General features: G+C 37.7%; 1 protein-coding gene across 7 annotated transcripts in view; it reads left to right on the top strand.

Moving 5' to 3' along the window:
• The window catches only part of Rif1 (replication timing regulatory factor 1), a 53,955-nt gene that overhangs the window by 9,671 nt on the left and 30,055 nt on the right, over positions 1-14,229 (top strand). For 5 of the 7 annotated variants that reach the window (XM_011239136.2, XM_006498179.3, NM_175238.6 and 2 more), the window contains 10 exons: positions 180-318; positions 2,542-2,693; positions 6,163-6,280; positions 7,039-7,203; positions 7,689-7,799; positions 9,557-9,619; positions 9,795-9,895; positions 11,018-11,104; positions 12,104-12,177; positions 13,337-13,517. In XM_011239136.2, the coding sequence (XP_011237438.1) occupies positions 180-318; positions 2,542-2,693; positions 6,163-6,280; positions 7,039-7,203; positions 7,689-7,799; positions 9,557-9,619; positions 9,795-9,895; positions 11,018-11,104; positions 12,104-12,177; positions 13,337-13,517 (1,191 nt within the window). The remainder of the gene's footprint in view (positions 1-179; positions 319-2,541; positions 2,694-6,162; positions 6,281-7,038; positions 7,204-7,688; positions 7,800-9,556; positions 9,620-9,794; positions 9,896-11,017; positions 11,105-12,103; positions 12,178-13,336; positions 13,518-14,229) is intronic. The other 2 variants (XM_011239135.2, XM_030251862.1) reach the window with 1 other exon arrangement.

A 14,229-nucleotide genomic window follows, 5' to 3' on the forward strand; every position in this document is an offset into this window, starting at 1 on the left:
TTATCTGTTTTCCTAGACCCTCAGCTTGTTTATCTTGCTTAATATATCTTTATTACTCCTGCTATAGGTTTTTGTTTGTAAGTAATGTGTGGCTTTTGTTTACTGGTTAGATTTTGAATTTCCAAGAACATAATAGTAAATGAATAAATAACTTTCTGATGCCTTTTCTCCTTTCTTAGACCTTGCACCGAAGTGGGAGTTTCATCAACTCTTTGTTACAGCTGGAAGAACTGGGCTTCCGTAGTGGAACACCCATGATTAAAAAAATCGCTTTCATTGCTTGGAAAAGCTTAATAGATAATTTTGCTTTAAACCCAGGTATGTAAATAGTCCTTTCTTTCAGCATTTATTTTTGTAAGTTTAATCGTGTTTGTGTGCTGGGTGTATTGTGTGTGACGAGGGGAAAGAGCATCTGGCCGTGATAAGAGGGATAATGGATACTTTGTGGAGTCCATGTCTTTTGCCATTATTGCATGGGTTCTGGGAATGAAGCTTAACATCATCAGAGTTAAACATCTGCAAGCCTGAGACATCTTGCTGTGGTCATGTTTCCCTTTTTTGAGGCAGGTTCTAAGAATGTAGCTGAGGCTGGTATTGAACTAAGTAGGTAGCCCAAACTAATCAAATTTTTAATTTAGCATTTACTGTTCTGATTTTTTTTGGGCTTTATATCGAAACGTTCTTATTAACCTTAAGGGAACAAACATATAGGTTTAAGAGACATTGAAAATTGCTAATATATGACTTACCCTAAGTTATTTCAGAAGTTGAACAAAATGAAAACCTATTTATTTGTGGCTATCTATCTACTCTGAGTTAAATGTCATATGTGTCTCTTTACAGTCACTACAGTAGGTCTGATTTTATGACTACTTTGGAAAACCTGATTTATCAGGAGCAATACAAACAATAGTTGAAAAGGAACAGTGATAGCCATGGAATGAAAATTTCAATAACTTAGTTTTCTCCTCATAGCTCTAGAAATGTGCTCCAAACTGGATTCCTTTAGACTTGTCTTCACCTCAGCATAATAATGCTCAGATGGAGTATTTGACGTGTGTGTGTGTGTGTGTGTGTGTGTGTGTGTGTGTGTGTGTACACGTACGTATGTATATATGTATATATATATGTGTGTGTGTGTATGTGTGTATATATATATTCATATATATACATGTATACATATGTATATATATGAAAATAGCCAAAACATTAATATAGATATGTAACAGGCTAAGTGAAGTTAAGCCTTATATTATAGGTTGAATATTATAGATTAGAGGAGGCGCACTCCTCTAATCCCTGTTCTTAGGAGGTGGAATCAGGTAGATTCTGGATCCTGAGGCCAGCCTGATCTACACTGATCTACATAGTGAGCTCTCCAGGATCTACAGACAAAACAAACCTAGCTAGGAGATAGCTTAGTTTAATCCTAGGTTTGATTGGTAGTGTGTGTTTGTATCTTTGTTGCATAACATCTAGACTTCCTATAGAAGTGGTAATGGCATTTATAAAGGGGACATACACCATTAAACACTGTCTTTGCTGATGTATACGATGTGTGAGCAAAGATTGTATCTTAGTTTTCTGTACCTAAGTCAAGAACACATCTAGTAAAAATATTTTTTTTTTTAAAGAATTGGCTTTGAGGGGCTGGAGAGAGATGGGCTAGTGGTTAAGAGTGCCTGTTGCTATTCCAGAAGACACACCCATATTGGGAGGCTTACAGCTGCTTGCATAATTCCAGCTCTTCTGGGTTCCCAAACATACACACATACACATAAAAATGAAAGCAAATCTCCAGAATTAGCAAATAAACAAAACAAGACAAATACAACATCGAGTTTCACTTTTGTGTTGAAGTCTAACAGTCATTAACGTAGGGAACAAGGCTGAGTGTAGCTTTCTAAAAAAAAAATTAGATGGCACTAGTGGTAATGGTGCTCATGTATGTTTGTATGTTTGTTGGTTTGTTTTTCGGGACAGGTTTTATTTGTGTATCTTTGGCTGTTCTGGAACTCTGTAGACCAGGCTGGTCTCAAACTCAGAGATCTACTTGCTTCTGCCTCAGATTAAAGGTGTGGGTCACCAGTGCCTGGCCATTAGTTGATTTTTAAAATAGCCTTTGTTTTTATAATGTAAAAATATGCCTCTTTTTGTTGTTGTTGTTTTGAGGCAAAATCTTAACGTTGACCATGTTGTTGGCCTCCTGAATCGATCCTCTTGCCAGGCCCCATGTCCTGCTGGGCATGAGCCACTATGGTTCTTTGCCTCTATTTCTTTTAGGAAATTGGAACATCCTTGGCTTGAATCCACTAAATGGGAGTAGCATCCCTTCAGTTGTAACAGCCTGAAATATTGTAGATATTGCCAGATGGTCACACTCTTGGTGGGAATAGTAACCCTTTTATGTTACACTGTATCTAATACTGCAGTTTCTATTCTGGTTTTGGCCCAGTTATACTGGAGTTTGTCAAAGTGAGAAGTTTATTCTTACCTTTTTTGCTACAGTAGTCTTTAACTTGTGTCATATTTTCTTTTAAGATATACTTTGTAGTGCAAAAAGACTGAAGTTGTTAATGCAACCCTTGAGTTCCATCCATGTGAGAACAGAAACTTTAGCATTAACAAAACTAGAAGTCTGGTGGTATTTACTGATGAGACTTGGACCTCAGCTCCCTGCCAATTTTGAACAGGTAATATCAGAATTATTGACTATTAACTTGAATATTTATGGTGCTATTTGTTTGTTTTTATTTGTGATAGGGTCTCACTATATAGCTCTACCTGGACTGGAACTCCCTCTGGATATTCTGCTGGCCTCAAATTCATATATACCTCCTCTGCTTCCTGAGTGCTGAAATTAGGGGTATTCATCACCATGCCTGGCATGTGTCCTTGAATCCTTACCAGTCTAATCTCAGTTTTTCTGGTTTGGTCATTATATATCAGTATTATGAAGGCCTTTTATGTTATAAGAACTTGAATATGTTTCAGAGTATTTTCCAGTGGCCTAATAAAATAGGGTATCATTTATAAACCTGTAATCATCATATGCTAACATACCTACTAGAGCATTTATTTTTTATTTTAAAATTTATCTCATTTTGTATGTTTTTGGGTATTTTGCGTGCATGTCTGTCTGTCTGTGCACTGCTTCTGTGCCTGCCATTGCTGTCAAGAAGAGTTGACCCCTGGGACTGGAATGATGCTTGGGAGGTGCTATGTGGCCATTGGGAATCACACCCTGGACCTTTGGAACAGTAGCCAGTGCTCTGAGTCCTGAGCTTTCTCTCCCCAGATACACTATAAAATGAACGTTAGTGTTTAGCAGTCAGTTAATTAACTAACATTAATGTGCTATACCATAAAATAAAATAAAGATTTTCTCCTTTTTCTAGGTGACATAGTTAAGCAGTCATTTAAAATATTTACTGACACTAAACACTAAATTTAATCTGATTCAAGCCTATTTTGTTTGACAATTTGTTGGTTTCTAATTAAAAAAACATTAAAAGATAGATTTTTACTTATATATCTGTAGTGACTTGCTTTTTTTGGAAGGTGTATTTGTACTAGAGTCTTTGTTTACTATTGATGCCCTTTCATTGAGGCAGATTCCAACAATTTAAAACAGGTTGGCCTTGAACTTGAGGCCGTTTTTCTCATCGCTCTCTTGAGTTACTGGCATTATATGAGTCCCACCATATTGATTTTTTTTTTTTTTTTTTTTTGAGACTTAGCCTCATGTTGTTCAGGGCTAGGACTTGCTTTGTAGCCAAGAATAGCCTTCTGATCCTCCTGCCTTCATCTCCTAAATGCTGGATTATAGGTGTACAGGAATCAAAACCAGAACTTATGCACATGTCAATTGAGCTACATCCTCAGCCATACTATTCTTGTTTGGAAGTTCTGGAGGACCCTGTGTATACTAACTAGGAGAGCTACCAGTGAGTTTTACCACTGGCCTTACTTAGTTCCTATGTTTTAGATGGAAGCCTTCCAAGTTTGACATAACATAATTGAAAATGGACATAAAATAAATCATAATGAAATCCTCATTCTGCCACAAGATCTTAAAAGTCTAATCTAGTTGTCTAATTTATTAGTTGGGAGAGCATAGTGAATAGATGAGACTGGTAGCGGATGATTTTAGAAGTAGGCTTTAAACTGTCTTGATATGTTCTAATGTGACTTCACAAAAGCTATGTATTGCTTAGCGGTGAGTATGCTTAATGGTGCCCCTCTGTGAGTTTATTTTTTGGTGTAGATGTGGGTTGTATTTTGTATTGTTTGCATTTTCAAGATGGGGTTCTATAGCCTGGCTGGCCTTGAAATCAGAGATTGCTTGCCTCTGCCATTGCCTCTTCACCATGGGCTTAATTTGTAACATCAGAGAAGAATTAAAAAACTTAAATCAGCTAGGCATGGTAGTGCACAACTAGCACTTGGGAGGCAGAGGCAGGTGGGTCTCTGAGTTTGAGGCCAGCCTGATCTACAAATTGAGCTCCAGGATAGCTGTGAGCCAGGCCTACACAGAGACCCCTACACCCCATCCTCAAACAAAAGAAGGGCTGGGGATTCAGCTAAATTGACTGGATCCTTGCTTAACATGCCTGGTAGCCTAGAGTCAAACTTCTGAACCAGGAAAATGGGAATGTACTGGAGTGTAACCCTAGTACTGGAGAAGCAGAGGAAAAAATAGCCGGGCGTGCTGGCGGCACCCAGGTGGATTTCTGAGATCAAGGCCAGCCTGGTCTACAGAATGAGTTCCAGGACAGCCAGGGCTACACAGAGAAACCCTGTCTCGACAAAACCAAAAACCAAACAACCAACCAAACAAAAAGAATTATAATTATGCTCAGTCATTTTGGCTATATGTTGAATTCAAGGACAGCTTGGGTTGCAGAAAAACCTGTTGGGGGAAAATGTACAGTAAAGACAGGAGTAGCATGTGAAACTCAGAATTTATTTGCGAAAACTAATGTATACGGTTTTGCCTGAAAACTAACCAACACATAGATAACAACTCAGGCAAGGGCTGGAGAGGTGGCTAAGCGGTTAAGAACACTAACTGTTCTTCTGAAGGTCCAGAGTTCTGATCCCAGAAACCACATGGTTGCTCACAACCATCCATAATGAAATCTGATGCCCTCTTCTGGTGTGTCTGAAAACAGCTACAGTGTACTTACATATAATAAATAAATCTTTAAAAAAATAATTCAAGCAAATGTAAGTGTAGAAAATTTATCCAGCATTTATTTGCTTTTGGTTTTTTGTTTGCTTTTGATTTTGTTTGTTATGAGACCAAGTCTTGCTGTGTAGTCTTGGCTGTCTAGGAACTCTGCCTCCTGAATGCTAGTATTTAAAGCATATGCCTATCCTTACAAGGCTTTCATTTTAGTTTTTAATGCATGGAATAACCAATAAAATTTAATACAGGTTGAACACTTACTGTCGTGTTTTATATTTTTCTAGAATTTAGGACTCTTCTTCAAAAGAATTTTTTTCAGACTTAATTATTTTAAGAGTATAAGTGTTGTACCTGCATATTATGTCAGTATGTCCTATGCTCTTACCTGGTGCTCATGAAGGTCAGGAGAGGTCATTGAGTCTCCTGGAACTAGATGGCTGAGCTATCATAAGTTCGGGGAATTGAACCCATATCTGCAAGAATAACAAATGTTCCTTTTTTTTTCTAAGATTTTTCTATCTCCAGATCTTGGGATCTTGGGATATTTGGATATAAGGAATAGGACTAACGTTTCACCATAAAATTTGTTTTATATATAGAGTTGTATAAGGTAGTTTTATTTTGCTACCTCTTCTGTGAGACTGGTCATGTTTAGGATAAAAAAAACTTCAAGTAGATCTTAGGGGTGGAGAGATTGCTCAGTGGCTGAGAGAACACAGGCTGCTTTTCCAGAGGACCTGGGTTTAATTACCAGCACCCACGTGGCAGTTCATAACTGTCTGTAACCCCAGTTCCAGGGGACATCCTCACATTAATTAATACACATAAAATAAAAACTTATCAGGACTTAAAATTTTAAGTTGGCTTGCTGTGTGCCTGGAGAAGTTGCTTCTGAATAAGAATACATATCTTGTAAAGCTTTTACACACTTGACAATGAAATGATTGCTGTTTTGCCTTTTCATCTGTTAGGTGTGCGTGCCACTGATTCAGAGTACAATAAGTGTTGATAGTATTCCTTCACCTCAAGGCAATTCATCTCGAGGGTCTGCTTCTCCAGGCTTAAGTCCACTGACTCCGGGACATAAAGGTGAGAGATGTTTTTGGAAAAGTCTTTGAAGGGTGGTCACAGGCCTCTGGAGATGAGATTCTTTAAGCAAAAGTTTTTTACTGAGACAGGATCCCATATAACCTAGCTTTGTTAGGGCTTGAGGTTAATCTTCATTTGGTAACCCTCTGCCTCTCAAGTATTGGGATCAGAGGACACGACGCTAATATAGTCTTATCTATATTGCCTTTGTTACTGATAACTTTTGACTACATTATTGTGGGTGGTTGGGAAACATTTTTTCTTTTCATTCTCTTTTTTTGCTTTTCACCTTGCTCTGTCATTAGGTGTCATGTAGCCCCAGCTAGGTTTTAATTTTTTCCTATTTGTGGCAATGGTTTACTGTGTAGCCCAGACTTGAATTTGAACTCTTTGTTTTTGAGACATGGTTTCACTATGTAGTCCTGGTTAGCCTAGAACCCACTAGGCTGACCACACTGGCCTTGAACTGACAGGAATCCTGCCTCTAAATGCTGGGATTGCAAATGGGTACAACCAAGCCCAGCTTTTTTCATGATACTGTGCTTGTATGGAAAAAAATAGGTCTTTAAAGATGTTTTCCACTTAAATAAATTGCATCTCTGCATTGGAAAGCAATTATTTGCCATTACTTTATTTTAGTGGCTTGTTAATAATTTCAAGGTTTGTATTAATGCTTGAGAAATTTACATCATGTTTTTAAATGTATAGTATCTTGATTGGAAATAAAACTTGAATAATTTGGTCTTTCTCTCTTAAAGGTGCTTCTCCTTATGGAAGTCCCCGTGGGAACCTGAGTTCAAATACAGGTGGAATGGCTGCAATCCCTTCTATTCAGCTTTTGGGACTGGAAATGATGCTTCATTTTTTGTTGGGCCCAGAAGTTTTGAGTTTTGCCAAGCAACACAAGATTGTATTGAGTTTAGGTATTTGATTTTGAAATAATTTCATGTGTTTGAAACATTCCAAAACATAACTGTTGAATGGAAGAGAGGCTGCAGTTTCACTGAGGCTCACTAGTAATGATGGTCTCGTATTTCAAATGAGCGCGTAAATACTCCGTTTTTTTCCTTTTTGTTGTTTGTTTGTTTTTTTAAATTTTTCCTTGAGATAGGGTTTTTCTGTATAACAGCCCTTGCTAGCCTAAAACACAAAGAGATCCACCTGCCTCTGCCTCCCAAGTTTTGGAATTAAAGGATTAAAGTGCATGAGTCATTACGACTGGCTGAATTTCAATCTTTTAATGAAAAATATTTTTAGACATTTAAGAACGGGTGTGTGTGTGGGTGTGGGTGGGTGTGTGTGTGTGTGTGTGTGTGTGTGTGTGTGTGTGTGTGTGTGTGTGGGTGTGGGTGTGTGTGTGTGTGAAATTTGCTTTATAAATCTGACCGCATTTGCTTTTCCATTTTAGAGCCACTGGAACACCCGCTAATCAGCAGCCCTTCTTTCTTCTCCAAGTATGCGCATACACTTATCACTGCTGTTCATGATAGCTTTGTCTCAGTTGGAAAGGATGCCTCAGGTAAATCTGGGGAATTTTTAGAATTCAAAAGTGTTTATTTTTTAAGTATTTATCTTGTTTGCTTGTGCATGTGTGTGGTCATACATGTATATGTCAGAGGACCACTTTTTGAGACTCAAGTTCTCTACCAGGTACATCTTCCAATCGAATTTAGGCTATCAGGATTAAAAGCAGGTACCTTTACCCATTGAGCCATCTTATCAGCCACCAAAAGTGGGCTTTGAAGGAAGCTCAAATTGTAAATATTTGTTTGGTATTAGCTCATTGGCCAGATTGTGCACCAAAAAATTTGTTGTTGTTTTTTTGTTTGTTTGTTTTGTTTTGTTTTTTGATATAACTTGTATTACACCATTAGAAATGAGATTGGAGTGGAGTGGCTGACAGCATGCGGGAGGCAGAAGCAGGCCAATGTCTGATAATTGATGCCTATTCCAGGTATTCAAAGCTGCCTAGGAAAAGAAAGAAGTTAGTTGTATAAAGAGATAAATAATACATAGTTTTATAAGTGACTAGTAGAACTTTGACTCAAGCCTAGAATTTACATCTTCAGTCTTTGCATTCAAGTTTGTGCTCAGGGCCCAATAAAAGAAATGTAAAGCCTTGTATGGTGGCTTACCTTTGTGAGATAGGATTGAGGCAGCCCTGGACAGCAGAATGAGACCTTGTTTTCAAATAGACACGAGTAAGGTAGCAAACCATCCCAGCTCTGCAGACGTTGAGGCATGGGGCAGTGATGTGAGGCTGACACGATATCCAGATCTAGAGCTTGCCACTCAAAAATAAGTAGATAAAAGTTACTTAGCTGCTTGGAAAATGAAACCGTTTGATCCATTATATACATGTATGTGTCCATTTATTCATTGTCATGCGACATGTGGAGGACAGAGGACAACTTTTAGAACTTAGTTCTCTCTACTATGTGGGGGTCTCAGGATTGAACTCTGTTTATCAGACCTGGCAGTAAGTGCCTGAGGAGCCATTTCCTTGGTTCTTTTTATTCTGTAGTAAATAAAAGGGTAGGTGTGGGTGTTGGTATGGGTGGGGGGAGTGGTGGACTTGGGGGAAACTTGCATCCTTTGGAGAAAGCATCTTGGGCTATGTAGCTCTGCTGGCATGGAATGTCCAGCAGTCCTCTTGTCCTTGCCCCTTAAGTGCAGGGGATATAAATATCACCAAGCATGGATATGGTGCTTTTCTTTCTGCAAAAGTGGTGTGGATACAACATTAAAAGTTTAAAAAAATCCTACAGAAGGAAAAAAAGAAAAGTGAGAAAAGTAGAAACATTTATTCTTTGTTACATGGTTGGCCTGCTGTTACCATGGTACGTTTAGTCCTTTTTTGGTTTTTTGAGACAAGGTTTCTCTGTGAGCCCTGGTTATCCTGGACCTCACTCTGTAGACCAGGCTGGCCTTGAACTTAGAAATCTCCCAAGTGCTGGGATTAAAGGTGTATGCCACCACTACCCGGCGTCCTTCTTAAAAATTTTAATTTCTTTAAAGAAACATTGAAATGGTGGCTTTATAAATAGCATAAGGAAATAATATTCATTATTAATAAATTAGCTTTCAGGTTGTTATTTCTTTAGTATGAGGAACTGGAGAAAAGTGTTGATTTTTAAGAGTTACTTTATGTGTATGATTATTGTCTGCATGTATGTATGTGTACTCAAGGAAGTCATAGGAAGGCATCATGTTCATTGGAACTGGAGTTACAAATCAGGTACTAGAAACTGAACACTGTGTGTATTTCCTTGACAGATGCAGTAGTCAGTGCTATCTGGAAGGAGCTAATTAGCTTGGTGAAGTCAGTTACTGAAGCAGGTAAGCACTGTCACAGTGGTCCATGACCTTCACACAGCACAAGTTCAGTGCTTGGCTGCAAAGGGTTCACTTAGTGGGGGTTGTTGCTTTGTAAAACAATCTTTATAGCTCTTTAGTAGACAATAGTCTCCTAAAAAACATGTTTAGAATCATCTTTCCTTTTATTCTTTGATAGGAAACAGAAAAGAAAAATCAGGTTCTGAAGTTTTGACCCTTCTACTAAAATCTTTGGAAAACATAGTGAAGTCAGAAGTATTTCCTGTATCAAAAACACTGGTAAATATGTTTGTAAATCACCTCAAAGTCTTGAAGTTCAATTGATACTTGTTCAGATGAGATTTGGCACAGGCCTTTTGACTTAACAGTTTATTGTTAGTTCCATTCAAATGTCATTTGAAATCTACATAGTAAACAGTTGTAGCAGCAGCAGCAGGTATAGTCACTGCAGTGTGGTTAAAGGGATCAGCCTTTCACCAAAAAATGGAATCCAACTTGAATTAAACATATTCTAATGTCCAATTAGAGTGCAAGGTAACAGTAGCACACTGTTATTGACTTTATATTAAATGAAATAGTTTCTATTTAAGTAGTAGGAATGGAAAAAAGAAATTGTATGTGATTTTTATAATATAGTGAACAAATGACAATTTTAACTTCTGAGTCTTACTTGCCTTTTCAGACTGCCATTTAAACAACACTGCTGAGTAGTGCAGTAGATGGCAGCCAGGGCTGTGGAGGATTCGGTGGATTCATTGCTTTCTTGGTTCGTGGGTTATAAAGACAATTGCAGTTGTTTTAAAGAGTTCAATCTGGACAAGGCTCAAATAAATGCTGTCAACTTCAGAGTATTTTCAAAACAACTGGTTTGCTTTTACTAAGAACTATTATGACACTTAACACAGTGTGTAGTTGACATCACTGCAAGTGGGGGAAGTTGTTTGGAGAACAGCTAAAGGAGGTGCAAGCATCTCTGCATTTGTAACCTGAGAGTTAATTTGTAGTTAACAAGCTATTGAAATGTTTGTTTCTAGGCCTGTTATAGTAAATACGTAATTGTAGAATTTCTCAAAACAATGTAAAAGAAAGTGTCAAGATTCATTTATAGAAGAATGGTTAAATTATGGATATGTGCCCATAGAGCTTTCTTCTCATAGTAATACAAAACTGGTAATAAGGTAGAAGTCTATTTTCTGTATTTTTGAACTTTTAAAATAATGTGAGTATATATATACATACGTATATATGTGTATATATATATTTTAAATGTACTGTAGTGAACTATGAGTAATGGTTACGTCTAGAAAATTGCCAAAAACATAGATGACATTGTAAGATTTTTACGGTGTAACAAGTTTTCAGGTTTTTATGGCTAACTACTGTAAAATATTTATTTCTTAGGTTCTCATGGAAATTACAGTTAAAGGACTTCCTCCGAAAGTACTAGGTTCACCAGCATATCAGGTTGCTAATATGGATATTCTTAATGCAAGTATCTTAAATGTAATGTAGTGATATGACAAAGATTGGCAAAACAAAAAAATTCTTTTAGATTTCTTAAAAAATACTTAACTGTATCTGGTTGTTAAGTTAAAAAATTTGTATGCAAAATTTAAGGCAGTGCTATGCCAATAGGTAGATGGAGTTTTTTTTTTTTTTTTCCTGGATTGAATAGTAGATTCCAGAAAGAAAGTTTTTTGTTTGTTTGTATGGCATAATATTACTGGCTACTGCTAAAATGCTTGAAAGCTTAACAATATTAGCTTGATACCGTGACAAATTGTAGGTGAGTGTGTTAGTTGTGTTTTGTTTGTAACAGCTGAAGCCTCACCACCTGTGATTTCTCACAGAAGGCCTGTGATCCAGAGCATAGAGATATATTTGATTTTTTTAAAATATGTTTATTTACTATTCATTTTACTTTTAAGTGTGTCTTGTGTATGAATGCAGTACTTGCAGAGACCAGGAGAAGACATCATACTCTCCTGCTCCTGGAGCTAGAGTTAAACAGGAGTTTGTGAGCCACTTTGGGTATGAGAACTGAAGCCTGGTCCATCCTTTATAAGAACAGAACACTCTTAGCCACTGGACCATTTTTAAAAGAAAATTTTAAGACCATTTGTAGTTGGCCTAACTCTGTGCTGTAGATCAGGTTTGCTTCTAAAATCTCAAACTCTCATATCTCCCTGTCTCAGCGTCCTAAGTGCTATCATATCTTGCTTGTTTTGTTTGTTTTAAAGATCGGGTCTCTAGCCCACGCTGGTCTTGAACTCAAGACTGTTGCTACCTCAACCTACTGGGTGTTTTGATTACAAGTGTGTGCCACTATGCCTGGCATTGTGTGTGGTTTTTAGAAATAAACTTGTCATCATACCCTATAAATAATGCTAAAAAAAGATAACCTATGCCAAAATAAATCACGTTGAGCGACTGCAGAAAACAGTTCTTTTTGTTCAGGATTATAACTTTGTTTCCTTCCCTTTGCAGGGAACTCCAGCATTGTTTTTAATCCAGTTAATTTTCAACAACAATCTTTTAGAATGTGGTGTAGAAGATGAGAAGTAAGTCTGTACCTTGTTCTTTATTTTAAATCCAGTCATGGTCTCTTAAGTCTCAGGATGGCCTGGGATTGCTATGTAAAGAAGCTAATAAGAATTTATTCTCTGCTCCCCACTTTCTAACTTCTAGCATAACAGATGTGTGTTACTATGCCCTTTTTGTTTGTTTTTTGGTGTTTTTATTTGGACCATGTCTGTATCCCTAACCTTGCTGTGTAGACCAGCTTGGTGTACAGCCATGCCTGTCCTTGAACAAAGAGGTCTGCCTACTTTTCTGGGATTAAAGTTTATGTCACTAATCCCAGTTCCATTCCTGATTGTGTGTGCATGTACGCACGTGCGCTCTACTTTTTCATGAACAATGATTGCATCCAATGAGATTATTTCTTTTTTCTTTTTTCCCTGAAGACAGGTTTTCTTTGTAGCTCTGGCTGTCCTGGAACTGACTTTAGACCAGGCTGGCCTTGAACTCAGAGATTTACCTGCTGCCTTCTCTGTCTAGTTAGTGCTGGGATTAGAGGCCTGTGCCACCACTGACTGGCGAATGAGATTCTTTTTATTGTATTTCACAAGTTTGTTTTAAAATTTTTTTTCCTATTTAGAGATGTTTTCACTGTATACAACCCAGGCTGTCCTTAAACTTGTGGCAGTTCTGTCTCTACCTTCAGAGTGCTAGATTACAGATGAAAAGGTCAATTGCACATTTTGTGTTTTGTGTTGTGGCTTTGAAGCTCAGGCCAGTCTCACTCTAGAACTTTTGTCAGAGTCCCAGGTGCTGGGTTTACAGGTGCTTGACACCAGGCCTGTGCCACCTAATATTCTTTTTTAAAAGAGTTTATGTGCGTGAGTGTTTGGCCAGCTTGTATGTCTGTCCCATGTGGATGCGTGGAGGCCAGAAGAGAGGGTATCAAATCCTTTGGATCTGTGAGTCATGGTTGGTGACAATGTAGGTCCTAGGAACTGAACCCAGATCCTCTGGGAAAACAAGTCCTCTTCTTAACCATTGTGTCGTAATAAATTTTAAGTCATGTGTTAGAGGCTGGGGGATAAATAATAAAACTGACTTAAAAATTTATCATTTCTTGTGTACACCTGTTAGAGTTTTGTTAATAATTCATAGGATGAAATGGCCATTCTGATGCACACTGTTCATATATTTTAGGTTTTTTCTCAATCTAGAAACACTTGTAGGCTGTGTACTTTCTGGTCCAACATCACCACTGGCTTTTAGTGATTCTGTTCTAACTGTGATTAATCAGAATGCAAAGCAGTTGGTAAACAAGGAGCATCTCTGGAGAATGTGGAGTATGATAGTCAGTCCACTGACTGATGTGATTCACCAGGTAGGACACATCTGCCATGACTCCCCTCACCCTAGTCTGGACTACTATTTATTTATAAAGGATGCTATGTAGCTCAGGCTGGTCTTCTGTTTGCCACAGTCCTGCTGCTGCTCACTCAGTGCTAGGTGGTAGTAGGCTTGTGCTATGCTAGTTCTAGTCCCCATTCCCCCCCTATTTTGGAAAGAGCATAAGTATGAATTTAAATAAAAATTAATAATTAATTACTATTTTTTTAATAACTACATGTACTTAATGATTGATTAGTGTATTCCATTTTTCATAGTGATAGGAACTAGTTCCAAACACTTCCTTACCCTTTAATAGTGCCAATAATACCTGCCTTTATATGATAATGGTCTGTCAGTATCTTACTGTGTAGCCTACACTGGTCTCCCATTTCCTGTGATTTTTTTTTTTCCCCCATCTTTCCAGTATTTGAATCATTTGAATACTTCTGTTGTTCCCTACCTGGTACAGTTCCAGTATAACAAAAACAGTTTTGTTTTCCCCTTGAAACAGTCTTAATCTGTAGCAAAGCTGGCTTCATGTCCTAGCTTCCCAAAGTTGGTCTTCAACAGCTTGTGTGCTTCCCACATCTGATCTGTTGTTACATATATGCAGAGTCCAACCATGGGGCTTCATTTATCCTTCCTGTCAAGAGTTGAGGGTTTTTTACATTTAAGTGTTTGTAGGTTTATAGGTAGATATGGAA

The sequence above is a fragment of the Mus musculus genome, chromosome 2 (assembly GCF_000001635.26).
Source record: "Mus musculus strain C57BL/6J chromosome 2, GRCm38.p6 C57BL/6J".
NCBI lineage: Eukaryota > Metazoa > Chordata > Mammalia > Rodentia > Muridae > Mus > Mus musculus.